The sequence below is a fragment of the Eurytemora carolleeae genome, unplaced genomic scaffold, assembly GCF_000591075.1.
Source record: "Eurytemora carolleeae unplaced genomic scaffold, Eaff_2.0 scaffold178, whole genome shotgun sequence".
NCBI classification, from domain to species: Eukaryota; Metazoa; Arthropoda; class Copepoda; order Calanoida; family Temoridae; genus Eurytemora; species Eurytemora carolleeae.
Genome location: NW_019396294.1, coordinates 405,071 through 430,974, shown reverse-complemented (window position 1 = coordinate 430,974; position 25,904 = coordinate 405,071). Strand labels below are relative to the sequence as shown.

The window sequence follows — 25,904 nt, the reverse complement described above, 5'->3', positions numbered from 1 at the left end:
CTGACCACATGCTCTGCAATGATGTCTACGGTGTACAAGTGTAAAGTCTGTACTGCACTGTTGACACATTGTAACTCTATGATCTGGAACCCAGACCGGTGCCTGATAACCTAGCCTAGCAACATCTTCTTGAGGAACACCATTCTCCAGTTTATTTAACTCTGCTGTAGACAATCTAGGAGTATCATTTGGACGTTAGATCCAGTTTTTCTTTTTAATGTCCGACACACAATGGTACCCTAAAAAGGGTTGTATGATTTAAGTTGAGCATGAGTTATCCATAATTTACTCAATGTAGAAAATATCAGAATTAACTATTTTTCAAGGTAGACAAAATTAAACAGAATTAAATATAACTACAGTAAGATCATAAAACTATGAAATAGACAATTTCTGGGTCTCAGTGTAAAACTATCAAAGTTAAATCATGTTTCTAACTGTCTACCTATAACTCTGCTGTTCCATAAATGTAGATTTTCGAGTTCTATATTCTTCGACAGCTCCAGATATAGATTCAACCCAGTCCATTCTTTCACGTACATCCCTATAGTACATGATAATTATATAGATTCTACCCAGTCCATTCTTTCACGTACATCCCTGTACAGTATATAAAACTGTATAGATGCTACCTAGTCCATTCTTTTCCGTACATCCCTGTACATCCCTTTACAGTGCATGATAATTATATAGATTCAACCCAGTCCATTCTTTTCCGTACATCCCTGTACAGTACATGATAATTATATAGATTCTACCCAGTCCATTCTTTTCCGTACATCCCTGTACAGTATATGTGAAAATTATAAGAAACATTGTATTATGCTTTTTGATATTTATGCAACAAAACAGTAATGTAAATTGTCTTTGACTTTTGTATTTAAATTTATTATTTTTCTGTACCTGGCTCGAAGGGTGAAACTTCTTATACTGCTCTTGATACTAAACTCAGTCTGATACTCCTAGGGAGGTAGGTAGATAAGTAGGTAGGTAGGTAGGTAGGTAGGTAGGGAGGTAGGTAGGTAGGTAGGTAGGTAGGTAGGTAGGTAGGTAGGTAGGTAAGTAGGTAGGTAGGTAGGTGGGTAGCTAGGTAGCTAGGTAACTAGGTAGCTTGGCAGCTAGGTAGGTAGGTAGGTAGGTAGGTAGGTAGGAAGGAAGGAAGGTAGGTAGATTATAGGTAGGTACCTGTGAAGAAGGAAGATGGACTTGAACTTGACTAAGGTTTAGACAATATTTAACTTTCAAGCCATAATTATCTCCTAACCCCTGGAAACAGAAAAATTGAAGAAAAAAAATCTAAATTTCCATTTTTAAAAACAGATTTAACTTACAGAGTAGGTTGTGTAAAGAAGAGAGTCGGAGAGAAGAATAAAATATCTCGAAGCTTCTCCCTTTCTAGAAATCTTCTTCAGTTCACCTTCCTTGATCAAATCCCGTCCTAGTAATACAAAAGTTATCTAAAACTAGCTGAAGTGCATGGCGTTGCCCGTGGGATAAAAAAAATCGAATTTGATTTTTTTTTTATTTCAATTAAAATATTTCAGCAAATTTGGTTCCGCTGTTTATGTGTTTGTCTTTTTGTACGTCCGATCATAACTTATGAACCTTTTGTCCGATTTGACTCCAAATTTTGATTGGTTAACCTATAGATCTTCAAGAAATAGCTTGTTATTGGGTTCATGAGTTATGATCTGAAACACAATCATGACCGTGAATTTCATTATTTTCAATAACTAATACTTATAATTTGATTAAAATCATCACAATCATTGTGATCCATAAATATATGAATTGTGAAGACGACTGTTAGACTAAAGTTGTGATTTGAGATAGTGAACATGAAACATAGTAATTTTGTGTCGTGTACAGTGTACAGTGTACATTCCATTTAATGAGTGGATTGTTTAATATTTAGCAACTGGTAAAACTATTTCACACTCATTGCTAAGCTTTCGATGTGTTTTCTGCAGTGATTTAAGCAGTACTCTGACCGAAGAAATTGTGGGGTTAAGTGGAGGGTGATTTTTGTATATATCGTATTCCTCTGTCAAGTTTGATATACTGATCCCTGATCCTTGTTTCTAACCTGGTTTAATGAGTTCCCAGTTATTTAATCTGCCCTGAAGCTGGAGCATGCGTACTGAATCCTCCTGTCCGCTCACAGTAGAGTTAGCATGCTCAGCAGCAGCGGTCACTATGCGCAGCGCATGCGCAGTATCATCAAAATCTTGGCTTTCTCTTCCCAGATGCTTCTGATAATCCTCAAGAAGTAATCTGGAAAAGAAAATTTTACATCAAAAATGAAAAAAAATGGGATTTCATAAATTTTTTTATTTCTACAAAAGACCATGGAGAGCCAAAAAAAAGGCAATCAGTTTAAATCAAGAATGATATTGTTATATTGGTCAGATTATGCTTTTTTCTTTTAATTTTTATGATAACCTTTAAAAAAGAAGAAAAATTCAATTGCAAAATGTTTATTAGATTTCAGATTATTTTTTCTTTGCAAGATTTATGTCTAATTGTTTTTGCTTTAAAAAACATTGAAATAAACGGTTGCAAACAGAAAATGAGACACCAAAGACTATTTTTTTAAAAAGTCTTTAATGATTGTTTTACAACTAAGGTTTCCTATACAGTGATAACATGAAAACTCTAGAATAAGAAGTCATGATTTGTTTTTTTTTTCTTGAAATATTTTATCTAAGAATTAAACCTGTATTGTGGAGGGAGTTAAACTGAATCGAAAGAGTTAAACCTGTATTGTAGAAGGAGTTAAACTAATTCGAAAGAGTTAAACCTTGATTGTGGAAGGAGCTTAACTAATTAGAAAGAGTTAAACCTTTATTGTGGAAGGAGTTAAACTGATTCGAAAGAGTTAAACCTGTATTGTGGAAGGCGTTGAACAGGTTTAAGAAGAAGATGATTAAGTTTAAGCTGTTTACAGGCAGGCCTAGACTCAAACTCAGCTACAAGGTTCCCGAACACAGGATACTTGGTACAACAGGAGGAGAGCTTATTCATCATCATTGTGAACCCCTGGATGTAAACTGTGTACAGTTTCAGGAATGGGCCCTTTAATCACCGGGGTTTAAATATTTTTTAGAATATTGTAAGAACAATTAAAAAATTTTAAAAATAGATTTTGTTACATTCTTTACATTCTAAGTGCATACTTATCACTCAAAAACTAAAAAAACTTCTTAACCCATTGAGCAAAAAAGAAAATCAAATGTTTGGTATACAACGGATGGAAAAATATTAAAATTTCACTTTTTAAAATTAAAACCCCTGGAAAAAAGAGTGTTTTTACATTTCAAAACATTTCAAAATTCTTAAAAATGTAAAAACATCAAATTAGGAAAATTAACTTGAATTAATATCAAGATTTCTGTACAAATATGATTTCTGATATAAAAATGACTTAATGACTTATTTGCTTACTTTTGTTATGGTGTTCGCAAAATTGGTAAAATCTTTAAACGATCCATCAAGCTAATTAGCTCCGAACGAAATTTCTTGAATTGATACATATAAAAAATATGAAAATTTTCCAAATTAGCCATTACTTCCAGAAAAAATAAACTCCTGGTTTGAAACATTTCCAAGTAAAAGAAACATCTACTATTATATAAAACCCTGCCTTGTTTACAATAACATCAGCGATCTTCTGACAGTTCTCCCAGTTCTCAACCCTGTCCTCGAACTCCCTCAACAGCTCCGAGTTCAAGGTCAAGATCTCCTTCAGGTTTAAGAACAGGTTAGAGAACACGTCCGCAGGTATTATTTCAGTTTTAGAGCTTTCCATCTTGGTTTGAATAAAACCAGTAAAGTCTTTACATATTAGTTGAAGCACTTCTACAAACACCTTTTCTGACGTCATAATTTCCCGAGCTATATAATACACTTTCTTTTCCATTCGTTGCTCCTCACTTGTACCGTCAGAGTGAGACGAGTTCGGAGGCGAAGTTTCGTCTGAAGAGCTGGACTGTTCACTGATCACACTTTCTCGTTTAGATCTTGCTCCTAGAGAAGGACCGGAGGTGGCGGAGCTGACTGAAGGCCCGTTGTATCTGGATGGTAGTACGTTCTTTGAGTTTAAATCTGAACCTTGCTCGGAAGAATCTGCTGCGGTGATGTAGGAGGAGGAAGAAGACGCATTCTTCACCGCCGGCGGTCTATTGGAAGGAAACTTTGGTGGTTCAGAATTTATCCGCGGGGAATGAACCGCCTCCTCCGCCGAGCTAATCATACTGTTCCCCATCTTTGTGTTAGCCTCTACCCCAGGAACAGATTTTCGGTTGCTTTTACTATTCCGCCGGCGGCGGTTGGCGGTAAATGATCCGAATATTTCACTAAATCTTGCTTTTAGCGGTGAACTTGTTCCATCTTCAGACCCCGTACTTTCCTGAACACCTAAACAGATATCAAATCTTTTCTAAAACTCATCAAATGTACAGATTTCAAAATATTTAAATCTTGAAAAATTTAATACAATTTTAAGGGAACCAATCATTTTTGAGCCGCAGCTTAAATTTAAGCCGCGGCTCAAATTCTTTAAATTCTGCCTTAGGACGGACAAAAGATGAAAAAAGCATTTATGTTTTCTACTTGTTCCCCGCAAGCGTGCAAATATGAGACTGCGTTTCCAGAATGATGCCATTTTAATAAACCTGTAAATATATAACTTTTTAAAACAAAATAATACTCTCTAAAAACATTTTAGAATTTTACATGATGTATGGAATTGCAACAGTAAGATGAACAGATGAAGAAATAAAAGATTGCCAAATATGAAATTTGATATCTCTAAAATGCTTAAAATATGTTATAATAAACCTGATAAACTGTTTCTGTTCCAAGTATCTGATGATTCAGCATCCCCGTCATACCATTGAATGGATCTAGATCAAATAAAAAATAAATAAAATATTAAAACTAGCTCAAGTGCCCGGTGTTGATTGTTAAATTTTAAAAAACATTTTGGAAAAAATCAAATCCTTTTTAAAAGAAATAAATAATTTCGAAAAAAAAAATTATAATTTCGAAAATTTTGTTTAGCCTATGTTACCCCCAGGGTACACATGGGTTTCTTAAAAAATATGTGAGCGAAACGCTTTTATAGATAATCAACATCAATAGGTTTCTAGGCTAATCAAGTAAGTTAGAGAAAGAATAATTGAACGCAAAGAAATTTCAGAACATTTTAAATATTTTTATAAGAAGCATGTAAAAGCTGGACAAAACAACGAATAAATGTAATAATAATAATCAAAAAGTTGAACTAAAGGGGAAAGATTAAAAAAATCTGAATAATAACAAGAACAAATAAAGCATATGATGGATTAAGTATAATAACAACTAACAGAAAATATCACAAAGAGAACAATAAAGATGAGAAGGAAGAAGAATAATTAAGGAAAAGGGATGGAGTGGATAAAAACAAAGAGGGTAAAATGTATAAAATGGATGTGTGGAATAAACTTGAGAAAATAGAATAAACAAAAAGAAGGAAGAGGCTCGATAAAAATAAAAAAACAAACTGGTTGAGGGTGAAAAATAAAAATACACCTGTTTGAGGTTGAAAAAGAAAAATACACCTGTTTGAGAGTGAAAAAGAAAAAGAAACCTGTTTGAGTTGAGAGTGAAAAAGAAAAAGAAACCTGTTTGAGAGTGAAAAAGAAAAAGAAACCTGTTTGAGGTTGAAAAAGAAAAAGAAACCTGTTTGAGAGTGAAAAAGAAAAAGAAACCTGTTTGAGGTTGAAAAAGAAAAAGAAAGCTGTTTGAGAGTGACAAAGAAAATAAACCTGTTTGAGAGTGAAAAAGAAAATAAACCTGTTAACAGGTAAAAAAGAAATGAAAACCTGTTTGAGGGTAAAAAAGAAAAAGAAACCTGTTTAAGGTTGAAAAACAAAACAAAAAACCTGTTTGAGGAGGAAAAAGAAATAAAAACCTGTTTGAGGGTGGAATATAAAAAACCTGTTTCAGAGTAAAAATAAAAAAAATAAACCTGTTTGAGGGTGAAAAAGAACTGTTTGAAGATGAAGTTGAAGAATTTTCTTTGTTCTCATCCCAGCCACTCAGACGGTTTTCTACAATATAAAAAAATAATTGATATTTAGTTTGTCTTTAAATTTATAATTCTATATTTAATTAAATTTACAATAATATTTATATGTATTTTAGGTTATAAAGTGATTGAACATTTATTTACATTTTATCTTGTAACTTTTTATCTAAATGCTGACTGATAGTTATATGAAACTAGGCTTACAGAGCGCTTTGCGCCCTTCTTCTTTTTAAATTGTGAACATTTTATATTAGTGTACATTGTAAACAATAGAAAAAAATTAGCGGATTTTATAAAAATAAATTCGGGGATTTTCAAAATTTAATGACAATCGAATTTAGTTGGAGGCTAATTTTTGAAATTTTGATAATCCATAAACCTTCCCTTGGTTATGTGAGGTCCCGCAAAAAATTTGGACCCAATCGGTTCAGCCGTTTTGACGTTTATTGGATACAAACAGACAAATATTCGTCCTTAGATAAAATTACAATTCAATTGTGAATATTTTCTCTTTGTGTACATTTTAAAACAAAAACAAACAAAAAACGTTGCGGATTTCATTAAAAACATATCGTGGATTTTTTAAATTGTCAAAAATCGAATTTTTCTAGAGACAAATTTTTCAACATTCGATTATCCATAAACCTTCCCTGGGGTTAGGTGAGGTCCCACAAAAAGTATATTTATAGAGATAAAGAAGTAGTGAAGTGTAAAGACGGTATAATGTAGACTAGATAAGGAAATGCAGGATATTTTCTTATCAACTTTAGCAAACCAACTCCGATATTACTCAACTAGTCTCATTGGCTCAGAAGGATTAAAATAAAAATTTCAACGTAAAATATAATTTTTGATAATTTATATTCAACTTGCTTGGGAACCCCCGTTTACGCGCTTTTTGTAGCAAATTACGCTTTTAACTATTTTTCCCGATAAAACTCGACCCACTCATATTAGAGCCTAAACCAAGCAAATCAATCCAGGTTCCCGAGTCATGATCGAACAGACAGACAGACAGAGATTACAACCTTATATGTATATATATATATATATATATATATACACGTTAGGCTAAATTTATTTAGTGGAACGTTACATCATCACATGACCAGACTATTTATAAGAAGGTTAATAACTGGGCAGAATTAAAAAAAAATTGCGTACAAAACTTTATCAGCTAAAGAAAAAAAAAACAATATCAAAATTATCGCCAGAAATATCGTCGCGATTGTTTTTGAAGGAACGTAAGCGTAATGTTAAGTGACCCTCCATGCAAAGATGGCAATGCTCGATTGAAACCTTAATCTGATGAAAACTGTTAAAAATTACCGTTGTTTTCCTCACTCCTGAAGTATTTATCTCTGATGATTGCTTCTTATATAAGCAAGAAATGCGCAAGGCATTTTCGCAGAGAACAGTTTAAAGAAATAAAAACATAAAATATCATTTTAGACGATCAGGATGCAAGGATCAGAAAACTAGGGTTTGTGGTAAATACCCAATTATGTATCTTAGACCACTTATATTGGTGACCTGATTTGGTTGCGGAGAGCCTTAAATGTATCCGCTAAAAAGCAGAAGACAAATATGGAGATTTCTTTGTCAATGAATTTTTTTAAAGATTTTTGTGAAAAAAATAAAGGAAAAAATCTTTTAAATATTAATAAATTCGAATAGAACTCCTTTTATTTGTTTGAAAAATAGGGGTAATTTATTATTTGACACAGGGGCCGGGAGGGGGGGGGAGAGAGACAAGTTTCCCCCCCCCCCTTTTCTCTAGAATCACCCCTAAACTTTTTAATCAAACGTTAATATAAAAAATCTGTTTTCCATACTTATATATGAAACAGTTGATGTAATAATATCTTGAATGTCGTCTCTACTCCGGCGCAGAGGAATATTCATCCTGTATCTGTTCAGAGCTCAAGTATAAGGTATAGACTGAGCTCCAGGTATACACTGATAACAGATGACTCAGAGTAAATATAAGGCCCAACATTATTATTATTTTTTAAATATTGAAAAGAATGAATAAAAGTGCTACAGCGTGTAATTCTAAACTTAAAACAAATACTCAAGCTTAATCATAGTTATGAAATATACAGGGTGTTTTTTTAAGGGGGGGGGGGGGGGGGGTTCAGTTATTCTTAAAGAAGGGGGAGGGGCTTAGAAAAATAAAAGAAGGATTGACCCGGAATGATATTTTATGAAAAATATTTATAAAATAAATTATGATAAAAAGTAATTTAAAAATAATGCAATATATTTACACAGTTTTTTACGTATTTTTCTTTATAATTTAGAGGATAATTTAAAAGAACGTTCAGATCGACAATTGTTTTCCAGGTACAAATATTCACTTATGATGAACCTTCTTTTGCAAACAGACAAACAATATATGTATGCATAGATAGATAGATAGAATAGAATTGGTAAAATTAAGATATGATTTTAGTTGAATAATTATATTTATAGTGTGTTTACTAAGACCTTATAAAATTGAATAAAGATGAATACTTGCCTATATATGTATTTTTATGCACTGTATTCATAGATACATGTTTACACTTGGTACGATATTGATTAAAACTAAACACTCAGATCCGCTATTCATATTATTCATATTGTCAAAGAGTATATATAAACAGGAGGCAAACAAAGAGTATCAATCTTTTTTTTACATTAATTATTAGCTTAATTCAAACTGTTGCTCAGTAAGTGGCCAAATGTTAGCGGATTTTTCAAATCGAATTGGGAAATTTCTCAATTTCTAGAAGCTGCCATAAACAATTTAGGCCCGATAGGTTTTGCATCTTTAACGTTATTGGATTCAAACAGACAGACAAGTAATGTTTATTGTATATATAGTTGCAAGGTTATAATGCAAGGAAAGTTATTTCAGAGGTGTACGCATCTTTAGTACTGCAATGTACTGTCGCGGTAGTGTAAACACAAGACGGATGTCGAAACCTGACATGGAATCCATCTTTCACATAAAAAACAATGAAATAGTCTGGCCATAAGAAACAATTATGTGAAATATCAAAATTATCAAAATTTAATGCTTTTAACCTCCTCAGATACTAAACGAACACTGATGCATCTATTCTTGTTTACAAATTCCGCCCAGAGAGAACTGGTTTTTATATGTACGCCGAGTATACGCAACTGCAATTAACTTTTCTTGCCTTATAACCTTGGATAAATAAAGGTTTGAAAAAAGGGAAAATCTATATTACACCTAAAGAGAATATATTTAATCTCTGTTTTGTGAAAATACCAGAGGCAAACAATAGAGACAAAAAACTAGGGTTTCCAACTTATTAGATTATTCACTAACGCGAAATTACGTGCAGTTACGCGAAATAACAGAGATTTGGTCCATTACCAAATTTTAATTCAATTTGAAAGTATTTATATTACACAATCAGATTGGACATGGTTTTAGCGAGCATATTCTTACACATATTTTCGCGCTATATTCATTTCTGAGAATTAATATGTACTTCACTAATTACGGAATGGTTTCGTATTACGCAATTTCGCGTAATTACGCCTTAATTACTCGAAACTAGACTTTCTTTCGTATACGTAATTAACACGCAGTTTTGCGTAATGTTCCTCCGTAAGTGAAATACAGTGTTACGCGTAATTATGCGTAACTACACGTAACGTAATTAAGACTGGAAACCCTACAAAAACGATTGTCGATGCTTGCTTTTTATTTTTCAGATGTAAATATGCTATAAATCTTTTAGTCTTTATTTGAAATGAATACTCCCAGAAATATAAAGCTTTCTATACGATCGTACACACTACACAGAAATATATATTTTATTCATATTAAGTCACATGTTGCATTTCAACAAACAAGGGTTGTTCGAAATATTTTGGATGTGTAGAGGAATTTTAACTGGATGTCACAGCCAAAGTTTTGTTAATTTTTCGTATTATAAATGATTTGAGCTTGTAAACTGTAATTATTGGTTGACAATGGAAGAATTTGAGGACTTCTTCAAAGAAGTTTTTTTTTATCAAACTCTTAAATCATTCAATATTGGTGCTTTTATTACTCACATGCTTCTTAAATAAATTTCAAAAAATCAATTTTTTGTGATTAAAAAATATCCTACCTTCGGCTGTACAGTCTTCTGTCCGCTTTCCAAGATCATCCGGGTGAACCTATACATAATCATAATCTATACATATAAAGTTGTAATCTCTGTTTGGGTGTCTGTATCTTAGTTTGTCCGATAATAACTCAGGAACCTCTAGACCGATTTGCCTCAAGTTTTGATTGGGGAACTCGAGAGAGCTATGAGAATGGTTTTAGTTTGGTTTTAAGATTCTACGTTGAGTATAGGTCGACTTTTATTTCAAAAATTTAGTTTCCCGGTAAAATAGACCAAGTGCGGGTAAACGGCGGTAGTAATAATGAGGGTTAACTAATAATGAGATATCTAACAGAAATTTCCTAATTATTAAATGATAAACTGTGAATTCTGTTACATCAAATAATATAAGTTTGAACTTTCAAGTTTTTAGACGATCAGGATGCAAGGATCAGAAAACTAGGGTTTGTGGTAAATACCCAATTATGTATCTTAGACCACTTATATTGGTGACCTGATTTGGTTGCGGAGAGCCTTAAATGTATCCGCTAAAAAGCAGAAGACAAATATGGAGATTTCTTTGCCAATGAATTTTTTTAAAGATTGAAGATAAAACTAACTCACCAAATCAATCTTAAGGTTCATCGGTAAACTGGAGAACATGGTTTCTCCGTCCTCTCTCAGGGTGGCAGGATTCTCTGATCCGTGGGACGGATCTAATCTTTGAGACGGATCTAATCCTTGGGACGGATCTAATCCGTGAGACGGATCTAATCTTTGGGACGGATTTAAGCTCCTGAACTGATCTAAGCTCCGGGAAGGATTAAAGCTCTGGGACGGATTTAAGCTTCTGGACTGATCTAAGCTCTGGGACTCAACTAAACTCTGGGACGGATTTAAGTTCTGGGAAGGATTAAAGCTCTGGGACGGGTTTCCTGTCTGGGTTTGAAGTTTAGACGGGAGCCTGAGTATCATTGGAATTGTTTCTGAATCCTGAACATTAACAATAATTATAAATAATTATAGAATGTTTTAACTTTCAGCTCATATCTCAATTATTTTTTAAATCTAGTAATTTACAGAAATTTAATAATGAAATTTTTCAAGGATGTTCAGAATGCAGAATTATTACAAAAGTTACAAAAATATTTTTTTATCAAACATTTTTGGGGAAAATGTGTTTTTATTTTTGGATATTTACGTAGTTCAGTTATATTCAATTATAAAATAGTTTAATTATGAAATAGTTAAATTATAAAATAGCTCAATTATAAAATAGTTCAATTATAAAATAGTTCAGTTATAAAATAGTTCAATGATAAAATAGTTTCATTATAAAATAGTTCAATTATAAAATAGTTCAATTATAAAATAGTTCTAGTTCAATGATAAAATAGTTCAATTATAAAATAGTTCAATTATAAAATAGTTCAATTATAAAATAGTTCAATTATAAAATAGTTCAGTTATAAAATAGTTCAATGATAAAATAGTTTTATTATAAAATAGTTCAAAGTTATAAAATAGTTCAATTATAAAATAGTTCAATGATAAAATAGTTCAATTATAAAATAGTTCAATTATAAAATAGTTCAATTATAAAATAGTTCAATTATAAAATAGTTCAGTTATAAAATAGTTCAATTATAAAAGTTGCAAATTATTTGTAAAAGAAAGTCAATTAAAAAGAGCAGGTTTAACATGTTTAAAAGTATTTGTTAGAAACCAGATAATACAGTAGACCTGAGTTTGGTCACGAAGCGCCTTAAATGTCTGCAGGGTTGCAGCCAGCTTCTCCTGTGTTCTTTCAAGTAACCGGATATTTTTCTCAATATCCAAACCTAAATAATAGTATATCCAGTATTAAAGTTAATATCCAAACCTAAATAATATTATATCTAGTATTAAAGTTAATATCCAAACCTAAATAATATTATATCCAGTATTAAAGTTAATATCCAAACCTAAATAATATCATATCCAGTATTAGAGTTATATTTATAAAATTCAATTCACCACCCAGATTCAAGTACCTTTAAGCGCTTTGCCTGAGGAAAAGTGAGGAATATAATGTGATTAATCTTAGAACGAGTTAAATTTTGTCAATAACACATGCTTGCTCTCTCACGCATAGTTGAAAATGATCAATTCTCCGAGAGAAGAACTAACAATTCTTTCTCATTGGAAGAGTACCGTTGTAAATCAAAAATGCAACCTTTTATATTGAGGGAATCAGTTTAACTTACGTCAGGAGTCCTGTTAACACTGGGATATACATACATTCGAGTTAATTGACAATTTTTATCATGTAAGAGGGGGTCAGGCCTACAGTGACACGCCATTGTAAAGATGGCAAATGACAGTGCCCCTCTTCTGACTTGAAACGTGTTTCATTCTAATAATTTCTCCAATGCTTCTTGTAAGCCAGAAATGCGCAAGTCCTTTTCTAAGAGAAGCCGCCAATGAAAATACACAGTTTATGAAAATAAAAACATAGCTAACTATTTCATTCTTGATCAGACAAGGCTGTTCAGGGTACCGTTGTAAATCGGACATTGCAATGGAGGGTCACTTGAAATTACACTTACAGCCCCTTTAGGTGACATTTAAATAGAACATACTCTATTTACATGGTTACCCTGTAAATAAAACTCTCAAGGGTACCGGTGTGAGTCAGACATGCCACACTCTAAATTCTCACTAGAAAAAATGGAAGGCACGAGTCATACCTGGAGAATATTTACGTTTAACTCTAGACAGGTTTAAACCTTTTTCAAACATTTTCAAGATGAGAGGGAGAGGACGTGTGTCTTGATAATATTAGTTTTCTACATTACTGACAGGACGTATGTGTTCTCTATGGTGTGTTGGCTTCACTCAGCTAAGAAAACTGAGATATATAGTTACAGAACTTACGGTCAGATACAGCAAGACCAATATTATAGGGAGAGGGTTATTGATGGGGTGGAGAGAGTAGGTGGGGAAAAGGGTGCTACAGATCCATTTCCTTAAATCAAAGTAAATTTCTTTCGTAAAAGCTGATTTTTAATAATTGCAAATAGGATAAATTATAGAAATTAGTTTAATTTTTATGAAAAATTAAAAATCTGATATTTTCTTATGTACCGGTGTATGTGCAAGACGTATTCAGTTTGGCTAATAAATTACAATTTAGCATACAACTGTTAAAAAAATACTAAAAATGGCTAAACACGTAAGACCATTGGCCCATCCGCGCGGGCATAAATCATTGCACGATGTTATGCTAACTCCTGACCACAAACAATTGTATGCAAACTGGTTTGTAGTCTCTAGAGACTGCAAACATGTCATAAAATATAGATATATAGATTTGGAATCATTTTTAAATGCTACGTATTTTATCCAGCTCTACTCAACTGGCAACTGCTTCTTTTCAAATGTATCGCACATATCTGGGATATTTTTCCAGAGTACCTTTATGGAGAAAGGGAGAGGGTTTAATCCAAACCTTTTTTCAATAAATCCAATTACTTTATTAATTAAGAAGTATACCTTGACATACAGTTGGTGGTAGAGAATATAATCCAGGAGCTAAACCCTTAATTCTGGTTTTTCTAGATCTTTCATTCAGGCGGGATGAGATTTCTCCAGGTCTGGGTTCAACTAAAGATGAATATTCTCCAGGTCTAGGTTCTACTAAAGATGAATATTCTACAGGTCTAACTTCAACTAAGGATGAATATTCTCCAGGTCTGGGTTCAACTAAAGATGAATATTCTCCAGGTCTGGGTTCAACTAAAAATGAATATTCTCCAGGTCTGAGTTCAACTATAGATGAATATTCTCTAAGTCTAGGTTCAACTAAAGATGAATATTCTCCAGGTCTAGGTTTAACTAAAGATGAATATTCTCCAGGTCTAGGTTCAACTATAGATGAATATTCTCCAGGTCTAGGTTCAACTAAAGATGAATATTCTCCAGGTCTGGGTTCAACTAAGGATGAATATTCTCTAGGTCTGGGTTCAACTATAGATGAATATTCTCCAGGTCTAGGTTCAACTAAAGATGAATATTCTCCAGGTCTGGGTTCAACTAAAGATGAATATTCTCCAGGTCTAGGTTCAACTAAAGATGAATATTCTCCAGGTCTAGGTTCAACTAAAGATGAATATTCTCCAGGTCTGGGTTCAACTAAAGATGAATATTCTCTAGGTCTAGGTTCAACTAAAGATGAATATTCTCTAGGTCTAGGTTCAACTAAAGATGAATATTCTCCAGGTCTGGGTTCAACTAAAGATGAATATTCTCCGTGTCCTCTGTAAACTAGAGAAGATAGAATGGATTCAGCATGTTGTATCCTAGTATCAGCCTAAAAACCCCAGTTCAACATAATAAATAATATTAACAGTAATTTTGCTATTTTTTAAAAGTATTTTAAACTAGACGAAAATGTTGAAAAATTTTAAAAAATTGAAATAATCTATTTTTTAAAAAAGGAAGTTTGTTTAGCATTAAATTAGAAGTAGAAATAATTTCTTTTATTCTTTTAAAGTCCAGAAATATGAATTATGTATTGTATAACAGGTTAAACATGTTCCTTAGATAGAAGTTTATCAATACAAGTCCTGGTGTAGGGTTGAGAGGATAGAGACTTGGGGCTTTCCTCACATCTTCGGGCTTTTTTCTTCTTTATATTGTTATTGTTGTTGTTGTTGTTGTTGTTGTTGTTGTTGTTGTTGTTATTGGTATTGTTGTCGTTGTTGTTTACAGAACAGTTGAAGAAAATCACGTTATCAGAAGTATTCAGTGTTGTATTTAGATTTCTAGGTTCCCTGTATTTTTCTTAATCTTAGTTAGAAAACAAATAGTTGGATTAATGTAAAGAATTGAAGAAAAAGAAATAACCAACCAATCAAATTTTAAACCGAGATCCCAAATTAAAATTTGAGAAATATCAGTCCAGGGGTTTATGAGTTATGATCGGACTTGCAAATAGACAAGAGATTACTACTTTATATATATATAGATATACTAAGACTACTTTCCTATCGTATCTCCATACTTTCTGAAAATCAACAACATCGTCGCTGGGTTTAGGTCTGGTTTCAGCTCCAGTACCGGACAAGGACGGATATCTTTTCTCGCTCTCCTGTTCCCTAGGTTTAGGTTTGGTTTCAGCTCCAGTACCAGACAAGGACAGATATCTTTCCTCTCTGTCCTGTTCCCTAGGTTTAGGTTTGGTTTCAGCTCCAGTACCAGACAAGGACAGATATCTTTCCTCTCTGTCCTGCCCTACAGGGTAAAACAAAGATTCAGAGAAAATTGGGTTTAGCTCCGGCTTTAGATCCTGAATCTGATCTGGGTCATTTAGTTTTTGATAAGAATTTATTCCCTCAACTGTTTTCTCCTAAAATAAAGAAAAATAAGCCAAACAAAAAAATTGAATGTAGATTGATTTTCACGCAAAATAATTCAAATACAGGGGATATTTCAAAACTAACACTTGGCCCATTTCTGACACTCAGTGTTAGAAATGGGCCGAGTGTTAGTTTTAAAATTAATGTTTCCTGAAAAAGGAAATATATAGAGAAGGGAAAGGATGAAGGCATTCATTCTTAATATATTTTGAAATAAGAAATTTTTAAATCGTTAAAAATATAGCTTCAAAAAAAATTTAGATAATATATTGTAAACTATGAAACTAAGCATCTACCTTCTCCTCGAATCTGACTTACTAAAAATATAAAAACACAAAACCCATAAACCATGAACTTAACCCTATATTAACCCTATATTAACCCTATATTAACCCTATATTAACCCTATATTAACCCTATATTTAGCAGTCTTAAACCAAATCTTAGCATTTTGTACAAACCCTCATTACAAAATGCAAAAAAGTTTAATATTTAAGATTTTGAAAATGAACTGAAAACTTCCCGCTAACTCAAACTGTCTAATCCTTATATCTCTGCAACATTACGTTGCAGAGATTTTATATTTATAACAATAAACTCTGTTAAATTCAATAGTGTCAAAGTTTGAAACATTTTAGGTTTACATCATCAGCTTATTAAGATATACAACATAAAGAAAATTTATGTAAACTGTCTTTTGTTTACAATATTTAATTTATTTAATTTATTTATTTATTTATTTATTTGTTTATTTGCTGTACCTTATTATCTGATGCTAACTGGACTCTTGTGACTATCCTTCGGGAATTTCCCTCATATTCACTTTTCCCTAAAATAGAAATATTTTTCACTAAAAGAAATTAAATCTAACATTTTTTTCGTGACCTAACTTAAATACTTAAAAAAGTATTGTCATAAACATTTTTCTATAATAATGCATGTGTAAAACCATTTTTCTTGGAACACTTTCATCAAAAATAATTTTTTTATTGGTTCCAAAAACTTAATTTTCAGTATTAAGAACAAAATTGTAAACATGACTAATTTACCTTTTGTAGGGTATAAAACACTGAAGGACTTAGAAACCCCTTTACAAGTTATTTGCGGAAAGATTAAAAAAGTGTTGTTGTAAGTCTTAATTTTTAACGTTATTTAATAACTAAAGTTTTAGAAACGTCATGCCATGTATAATTCTCATTTTAACTCTTGGCATGGCATTATGTAACATAGTTCTGTTAAACACACTGTTTACGCTCCATGATCCAGCAATAATTTATAATTATTAATCTGAGCTGAAAACATTAAAATGAGATATCCTTAATCCCGATCGGTTAATTGATCTGGAGATAAATAACAAGAGGAGAACAAGCCTTATTTAATCTCGATATTAAGAAAAAGAGTGGATCAAGCATTAATCCCGATATCAACCATTCAAAAGTTTTCAGCTCTGTACATATAAAAGTTTTTGCGACAAACTCAAATTTTAAATCCTGATGACGAAAACCTTTGATACTGCTAACGTAGAATATTTGAGCTAACAGAATTTATATGTTTGAAATATCTAAGGTCTACGACATTGGGATCGCAAAGTTAGAGGGATTGGAAAACCATATTGAGTGGCTAAGATTAATTCGAATAAGGGAAGTTAATGGGAAAAATTGAAATGACTGAAATCTTAATATTTTGTAATACTTTTCCATGAGTCATATATTTACAAAAAAAAATAAAGTTTTTGCAGGAAACTCTGATTTTTTAATCCCTATATCTCTGCAACCCAATATTGCAGACCTTTCAAATCAAATCAAATCAAATTAAATCAAATCTTGAATGAACTCTGTTTGATCAAAAAGTCTAAGTTTAAAACATCAAAGGTTTACACCATCGGGTTGCAAGAATATGAGAATTAGAAAATTTAAGTTAATTATGTAAACATAAGTATTAAGCGTAGAATTATATAATCTGCAAAAACAAGAACAAAGGCTCAAAGCATAACAAATGAATACCAAAACAAAGGGCTGAAAGGCCGGAAAGCATGAAAATGCTTGAAATTACCAAAAAATCTAATTTGTGTCCACACTCCACAAGAATACACTCAATTTCAATTTAAACATGAAAGGTTTTCAGGTAGAAAACAATGGATTGTGAATATTAAATGGAATTTTGAACCTCCCCCCCATTTAAGCTCCCTCCGACCCCCCCACACTACTACTTTAAACCTCCCTCCCCCCACCCTACACACAACAAACAATAGTTAACCTTACAATGTTGCATGGCTCAGATAAAAATGCTTAACAAATGCTTTTAAGTGCTAAGTACCTTTAAGCGCTTTGCCTGAGGAAAAGTGAGGAATATAATGTGATTAATCTTAGAACGAGTTAAATTTTGTCAATAACACATGCTTGCTCTCTCACGCATAGTTGAAAATGATCAATTCTCCGAGAGAAGAATATATTTAAACTTGATGCTAAAATCCTCTAGTTTGACCCCCACCTAGATATTTAATGATTGTACTTGTTTATTTGTTCAGAATTTTACCCCACCCGGAGGAGGAAGAAATCATCTTTCATAACTTATTATTTTAAAGAAAGCTATTAGTAGTAGAAATATTACATTTTGAGTAACAGAGCATTTTATATTAATATTATCTTTTAACTAAAAAAACGGGTGTTTATTAATTCCATCATTTCATGCCTGAATTATAGTTATGTTTTTCTGTATCCTTGTATCCCTGTATCCCTGTATCCCTGTATGCCTTGTTTCCCTGTATCCCTGTATCCCTGCATCCCTGTATCCCTGCAACCCTGTATCCCTGTATCCCTGTATCCCTGTATCCCTGTATCCTTGTATCCCTGTATCCCTGTATCCCTGTATCCCTGTACCCCTCTTATCCTGTTTATCTCTGTATCCCTGTGTTACTGTTTATCCCTGTATCTTTGCACTGTATCTCTGTATCTTTTCATATTTATATCTCTGTATCACTGTATCTCTGTATCTTTTCATATTTATATCTCTGTATCCCTATGTTAATCATTGTATCCTACCTTTTAAACATACATTTGTAATCTAACCGTGTGTATTGTTTATGTATGCACTGTGCACTAAGCTAAGTATTTAGCTGTATATAATGTTAACGCTTTGACGGCTGAATCATTACTGAGTATTGAGTAATGATATTGAGAAGTTGCTGCCGCTGAGTAGTTAGCTACAGGTTACAGTACTGAGAAGTTGGCTGTGACAGGCACAGTACTTAGTACCACTGCCTAAGGTACTACTTGCTGACTGCTTACCACACAGTAAAGTGACAGTTTTTAGATTTTAAACCAGATTATATCAAACAATTAGGGGACAGTCACTTAACTACCACTAATAGCCTATAATAGTTAATATTTGTTTCTACCCATTTACACGCTCCCCCCCCCTCGTACATAGAATTATAATTCTTTTTAAAAAATGTTCATAAAGTTCCAAAAAAATCTAAAATTCTAAAAGGAAAAAATTAAATCGTTGACATTTTAAGTTTAAGTTTAATAGAAATAAGCTGAAAGGGACTGTAAGCGTTGTTTTAAGTGAGTAGTGACCCACCGTACAAAGATGGCAATGCGACCCTTGAAATCTCATCAAAACTCCGGAAGATAAATAAATATTTTTTTTGACTGGAAAAGTGTTTAATTCTGAAATTTGCTCAAGTCTTTCTTATTAGAAAGAAATGCGTAAGTCACTTTTGCAGAGAAATTGGAATTTAATTTTGACCAGCTGAATTCCAACAAAAGAACTAAATAGCAGGATGTAAATTATAAAGGGATTATTCCAACCTGGTTTCTTGGTTTCTCCAGGACTCTGAGTAATATAGAGAACTCCAGAGTTAAATGTGATCTCCTCCTCATTCTTGCAACTCTTACTCCTCATTCTTCCTTTGTCTTTGGGAGATTTATTCTTCGAGCTTCTAATCCTTTCTTTATCATCCGGAGACTCACTTCTCAACCTTTCTTTATCATCCGGAGACTCACTTCTCATCCTTTCTTCAACATCTGGAGATTTTCTTTCTATCCTCCTCATCCTTTCTTTATCATTCAGAGATTTACTTTCTATTCTTCTCATCCTTTCTTGATCGTTTAGATATTTAGTTTCCATTCTTTTTTTCCTTTCTTTTGAACCTAGAGATTCTTTTTCCTTTCCTTGTACTTCTTCATTTACTTTCCTTATTCTCCTTCTCCTTTCTTGATTATCTACAGATGTATTCTTTATCCTTTCCATCTTTTCCGTCCTTTCCATCCTTTCCATCCTTCTCTTATCACTGATTAATTCATTCTCCGTCCTTCCCATTATTTCCTCATCTTCACTGAAGAGTTTCTGGGATAGTTTAACCATTTCTGAACCTGATTCTTTAATACAAATATCTGAACCTGATTCTTTAAAACAAATATGTCCGTCTTGATCTGGATTTATGTTTGTAGACTGAGCTGATTGACCCGAATATATTCCTTGTTCCTCAGCTGAGCTTTTATCTGTACTTTGAGCAGAGTTCAGTTCGCTACGTTGAGCTAGACTTAAGTCTTCCAATCGCGCTAAACTTAAGTTTCGACTTTGAGCGGAGTTTACTTCTGGTTCTTCATCTAAGCTTGTTTCTAATATGAAAAGAAAAATTAAGCTTACACTTTAAGCCAGTTCACATGCACGAAGAGTTAGGTTTGATTGCCTAGATATCTAGAGCTAAGAATTCTTTCAATTAAAAAAATGTTAAATTCCTTCTATCCTTGACATTGTAAAATCTTGAGATCTCAGATCAATGATATTGAGATTGGACAGAACAAGTTTAACAAAAATGGTTCAATAATAATAGGTTTAATTTCTTCTGCAAATTTTTCACCTAAATATCCAGTTTGTATCCAGGATATTAACATATATAACAAGATATCAATTTTGTATCCAGGATATTAATATATATACCTAGATATCCAGTTTGTATCCAGGATATTAATATATATACCTAGATATCCAGTTTGTATCCAGGTCTGCTGAGCTACAGGTAGATCATGGTGCACTACAACCTTACATACTCCCAGGAATATTGGAGAAATATTCTCTTCTCCAATCTCAAATATTCCAGGACCTAGATCTTTTATTCGTTCTCTTTCTACTCCTCCCTCTCTTCTTTCTTCTTCCCTTTCTTTTTCTCCTTCTTTTCCCTCTTTTCCTTCTTCTTCACCTCCTTCTTCTTCACCTCCTTCTTCTTCACCTCCTTTTCCTTCACCTCCTTCTTCTTCACCTCCTTCTCCTTCACCTCCTTCTTCTTCACCTCCTTCTTTTCTTTCTTTAACCCTATTCGGGTTTAGTAAATAGGCAGATTTTCCCCCGTTCAAAAATGAGGTAGGTTCTACAGCTAGATTTGACAAATCTGTAGATTCTAATGGAAAGTTCGAAAATTCAGTAGATTCTAAAACATTGTTTAGAATTGAGCTAGATTCCTCTGCTGGTTGTGTTAATTTGGAAGAATTTATCAGTTGGTTATAAAATTGGTTAGATTCCCTTGTGATGTTCAGAAATGGAGTAGATTCTATTACAGTGCTCTGAAAATAAAGATAGTTAACATTTTTCAGCATACAATTTATAATGAAGACATTTTTCATAGATTTGTAATACAGGGTGTCCCACGAAACATGACAGTAACAAGACGACTTGAAAGTCGTCTTTGAAATTGGATTTATTTGTGACATTTAGTCGTCAACCTACTTTAAAATGTGTGATTTTTGAAACAAAAACCACACAATTCTCCTATTCCAGGCATTTCCATAGTGTGGTTCTTTGCTGTGCTGTCAATATTACCTAAGATATAAAAAATTGCGTTCAGATTTCAATTTTATTAAAAACGAAAATCTGAAATTCTTCTTATCTCCGGTAATATTGAAAGCAGAAAAAAGGCAGACCACATTTTGGAAATGCCGAGATTTTGTATTTTGTGATTTTCAACTCTAGAATTTTATTTTTAACATTAATTTTACGAATGAATTTTGCAAATTATGTCATAGATCAGAGACGACCTTCACATTGTCTTGCAACGGTTATGTTTCTTCACATCGTCTTGCAACGGTTATGTTTCGTGGGACACCCTCTTTAAGACAGTAAGATAGTAAACAAATCTGTGGAAAACAATTTTCAAAATAAAAATTTTAAAATAATATTTCACCTGCGCTTCCACTTTTCTCTTTGTAGCTTTGTTTATTACAGCATAGATGGGCACACTCCTAAACAAAGGAAATATTATAAATAGGTAATGCACGGTCCCAGTTTGTACTGTATCGCCCGGACATTGGGTAAATAAAGCAGACACTTAATAGGACTAGTCGGTGCAACAAGGTTGACGCGGTCAGACTTTAGGTTGAATTTACTTTTACTAAAGGGTCAGAGGTGCGTGAATCGAAATATTTCTACCACTGAATCCTTAAAGGGCTAGGGGTTTAAATCTTTGTTTTTTAGCCAATCAGAAAAAGGCCTTAGAGTAAAGATGATAATAATAATAATACAGTAAAAATATTTCAAACTAGATTAAATGTTACAAAAGCAATTTACATTATTATAGATATATCTGTAATATTGTGGAAAATAGAAATCTATTACAGTAAAAAATTTGCAAAAAATTTAAAGTAAAATTTAGGGCAAATATTTACATGTAACACACACATATTTTAATTCATTTTTGAAAGGCTTTTTAAATGTGTAAATTTTACTGTACGCGCGCGCAAGAAATAAGAATTGATAACAAATGTTGAAAGTAACTTCTTCTTTTTTATTTAAGAAGTCATAATGCCTAAAATGAGAGTGCTAGAGAAAAATAAAACTCTAGGAAATAGAGGATATTTAGATACAATTAACTTAATGTGTGGATATACCTGGGAAAGTCTGGATACAATTCCTCTATAGCCTGGATATACCTGGGAATGTCTAAATATGACTCTTCTAAAGCCTGGATATACCTGAGAAAGTCTGGATATAACTCCTCCAAAGCCTGGATATACCTGGGAATGTCTGGATACGACTCCTCCAAAGCCTGGATATACCTGGGAAAGTCAGGATATAACTCCTCCAAAGCCTGGATATACCTGGGAAAGTCTGGATAAGCCTGGATATACCTGGGAAAGTCTGGATATAACTCCTCCAAAGCCTGGATATACCTGGAAAAGTCTGGATACAACTCCTCCAAAGCCTGGATATACCTGGGAAAGTCTGGATACAATTCCTCTATAGCCTGGATATACCTGGGAACGTCTGGATACAACTCCTCTAAAGCCTGGATAAACGTGGAATGTCTGGATATAACTCCTCCAAAGCCTGGATATACCTGGGAACGTCGGAATATAACTCCTCTAAAGCCTGGATATACTTGGGAAAGTCTGGATATAACTCCTCCAAAGCCTGGATATACCTGGGAAAGTCTGGATATAACTCCTTCAAAGCCTGGATATACCTGGGAAAGTCTGGAAACAACTCCTCCAAAGCCTGAATATACCTGGGAAAGTCTAGAAACAACTCCTCCAAAGCCTGGATATACCTAAGAAAGTCTGAATTTAACTCCTCTAAAGCCTGGATATACCTGGGAAAGTCGGGATACAACTCCTCCAAAGCCTGGATATTCCTGGGAAAGTCTGGATACAATTCCTCTATAGCCTGGATATACGTGGAATGTCTGGATACAACTCCTCCAAAGCCTGGATATACCTGGGAAAGTCAGGATATAACTCCTCCAAAGCCTGGATATACCTGGAAAAGTCTGGATATAACTCCTCCAAAGCCTGGATATACCTGGAAAAGTCTGGATACAACTCCTCCAAAGCCTGGATACCTGGGAAAGTCTGGATATAACTCCTCCAAAGCCTGGATATACCTGGGAAAGTCTGGATATAACTCCTCTAAAGCCTGGATATCTCCAGAACAAACTGCTTCAGATATATATTCCGCGTCGCCAAAACTAGGAAATTAAAATATTTTCATACTTCGTGTTTTTTAAACCTTTGTATTTTTGCAAATGTGTATTTAATGGTTTTATGTTTGTTTTTAATGTTATTTGGTATACATAGTGGTTATTTGATTTGATTTAGCTAGTCTTATAAACATTTTATCGTTACTTTGGTAACTTTTGTACATTATGCTTTCCTTAAATTCTTTTTCAATTTAATTATCACTTAAATATTTATTTATCAAATTATTATTATTTTATGTTTTTGTTACTGGTATAGTAAGTGCTGTATATATACCTTAGTGATCGTTTGAGTGATGTCAGACTGTTTCTTTTTCTACAGGATTGTTTTCTGGTTCTAGGGGGAGGGGCGGGGTGTAGGGCGGAGTGGGCGGAGTAGTTTTCCTAAATAAATTCAGTGAGACGACATTTGAACAGTCTAATATGTGTATTTGATGTTGTTAAGAAGCTTTCAGTTTTATCAGAAACTTGAAAATCAACTTTACACTTCGCGATTGCTCTGTTTCATATTCATGGACTATTTAAAACTATAAATTGAGTCTAACAGTTGTATGAGTCTCACTGTATATGCAATTTAACCAGAGGTTTTTTTAATGGGTCAAAATTGGAGAAAAAATGAATTCAAAAATCCTTTTGTTATATTTTCTGTTTTAAAAACGCACTCGCGCTTATAACATACGCTATGGTTTATCTGATATTGTTGAAATAATTTTTAAAATACTGGAAAACTGAAATATGTAAGAAAAGTAAAGTGAGTAAGGGTAAAACACTAAAATATATTTATGGTCCTTAAAAAACATTGATTGTGTATTTTTAGTGAAAATAATAACATTAATCACCTCTATTTCTTGCCTTTCTTTCCCACTGAATCCTCTGAAATAAGAAATAAATCTATTAGTAATATTTCAATTTTTATTATTATTTTCATTGTTTTATTGTATCGTCATTATTGTTATGATTAATATAATTATTATTATCATCATCATTATTATTACTATTGTCATTATTATCATTATTATCATTATTAGTATTATTATTATTATTATCATCATTATCACCATTACTAGTAACTACCTAAAGAACACGTGATCATCACAGTCTGTAGTTTGGTTTACATTAGCATGATGAGCATGATGAGCTTGACGAGCTTGACGAGCTTGCTTGTTAAACGATTTTTTCAAGTTTGATTGAAAACTCTCAAAACGTCGGAGCAACTTTAATCCTGAAGGAATTATAACACACAGATTAAATTCTTTTTGTATTATGCATTATGCACCTGGGCATCAGGCATTGGGCATTATGCATTATGCATTATACACCTGGGAATTGCGTATTAGGCATAAGGCATGGGGAATTATGCATTATGCATTTGGCGTTAGGCATTGGGCATTTATAGGCATTAGGCGTTGAGTATTAAACATTAGGCATTAGGCATTGAGCATAAGGTAGGAATACTTATTTACTCCCTCTTTAAGGGCCTGAAGGGAGCTAGTCACTGTATGGAGCACTCAAATTTTAAATAATTAATTTTCAACACTATTTTGGCACAACCTGCCATAAAGTTTTTGGACTTTTCTCTATTTCTTTAAGGTTCTCGCCTTTTTAGATCATATTTTGTCCCTCGCTAAAGCTCGGAACAAAATTAAATCTTAAAGGATTGAGCCTTCTCGATGAAGAGAAAATGTTTGTCCAAAAGCTTTATAACACTGCGAACCAAAGTAACAGAGTTATAAATAGTTATAATTAATAGCTGGCAAAATTAAAAGTTAAAAAAAATAAAACTAACTATAACAGAAGTGAATTGTAAAATTCATTGGCACTTTTTCAAAGAAAGTTTTACATTTTTAAAGTAATTTTTATATTCTTAATTTCGTGCATGTTTTACCTGAGTTTTTGATATTAAATTTATCTTTAGGAAGCCCAGGTTCCTCCTTGTAGTAGTTTCCTAAACTTAAACTCTTACTACCCTACACATCATACAGACTTAATATCACACCGCAAAGAATCGAAAATCCAACAAAAAAATTTAAATTTTTTTCTATTTTTTCTATTTTATCTTGCATTTAAAGAATAAAACAAGTATAATATTTTCCATCTTTAGACCACTTTTGATCTGGTAAACAGGGTTACCCTCAAAGAATGTGACTGTAAAGTAGACAGTAAAATCTTTAAATATGACGATCTCAAGGTTAAATTAAGTATTATAACTTTCAGTAATTAAAGATAAAAAAAAAGATTATTTCAGGGTAGGTTTATAGTTTTACCTTTAATTTAAAGTGACTCCATCTTAATTTAAACTATTACATGTATACATATACAGGTTGGCCCCAATAAATAGGAATTAAAGGTTT

The 25,904-nt window shown here is 32.8% G+C and overlaps 2 protein-coding genes across 2 annotated transcripts; one reads left to right on the top strand and one right to left on the bottom strand.

Annotated features, from left to right (window-relative positions):
• On the bottom strand, window positions 1-25,520 carry LOC111700380 (uncharacterized; the record flags this gene model as incomplete). The annotated part of the gene is given in 25 exon segments (XM_023471268.1): window positions 1-175; window positions 446-544; window positions 904-962; window positions 1,186-1,266; window positions 1,332-1,438; window positions 2,087-2,274; window positions 2,885-3,075; window positions 3,644-4,416; window positions 4,840-4,904; window positions 6,011-6,092; window positions 10,204-10,252; window positions 10,807-11,175; window positions 11,926-12,023; window positions 13,717-14,533; window positions 14,762-14,996; window positions 15,210-15,571; window positions 16,343-16,410; window positions 19,394-20,206; window positions 20,569-21,148; window positions 21,766-21,823; window positions 23,461-23,544; window positions 23,831-23,937; window positions 24,393-24,426; window positions 24,628-24,775; window positions 25,439-25,520. Coding segments are annotated over 25 exon segments (5,724 nt in total), but the record flags the coding sequence as incomplete, so codon positions are not given.
• On the top strand, window positions 22,480-23,432 carry LOC111700361 (DNA-directed RNA polymerase II subunit 1-like). Its single transcript, XM_023471243.1, has 2 exons — window positions 22,480-22,674; window positions 22,705-23,432. The coding sequence occupies exons 1-2, from the start codon at window positions 22,517-22,519 to the stop codon at window positions 23,129-23,131; spliced, it is 585 nt and encodes a 194-aa protein (XP_023327011.1). The 5' UTR covers window positions 22,480-22,516; the 3' UTR covers window positions 23,132-23,432.
• Window positions 25,521-25,904: the final 384 nt, after the last annotated feature.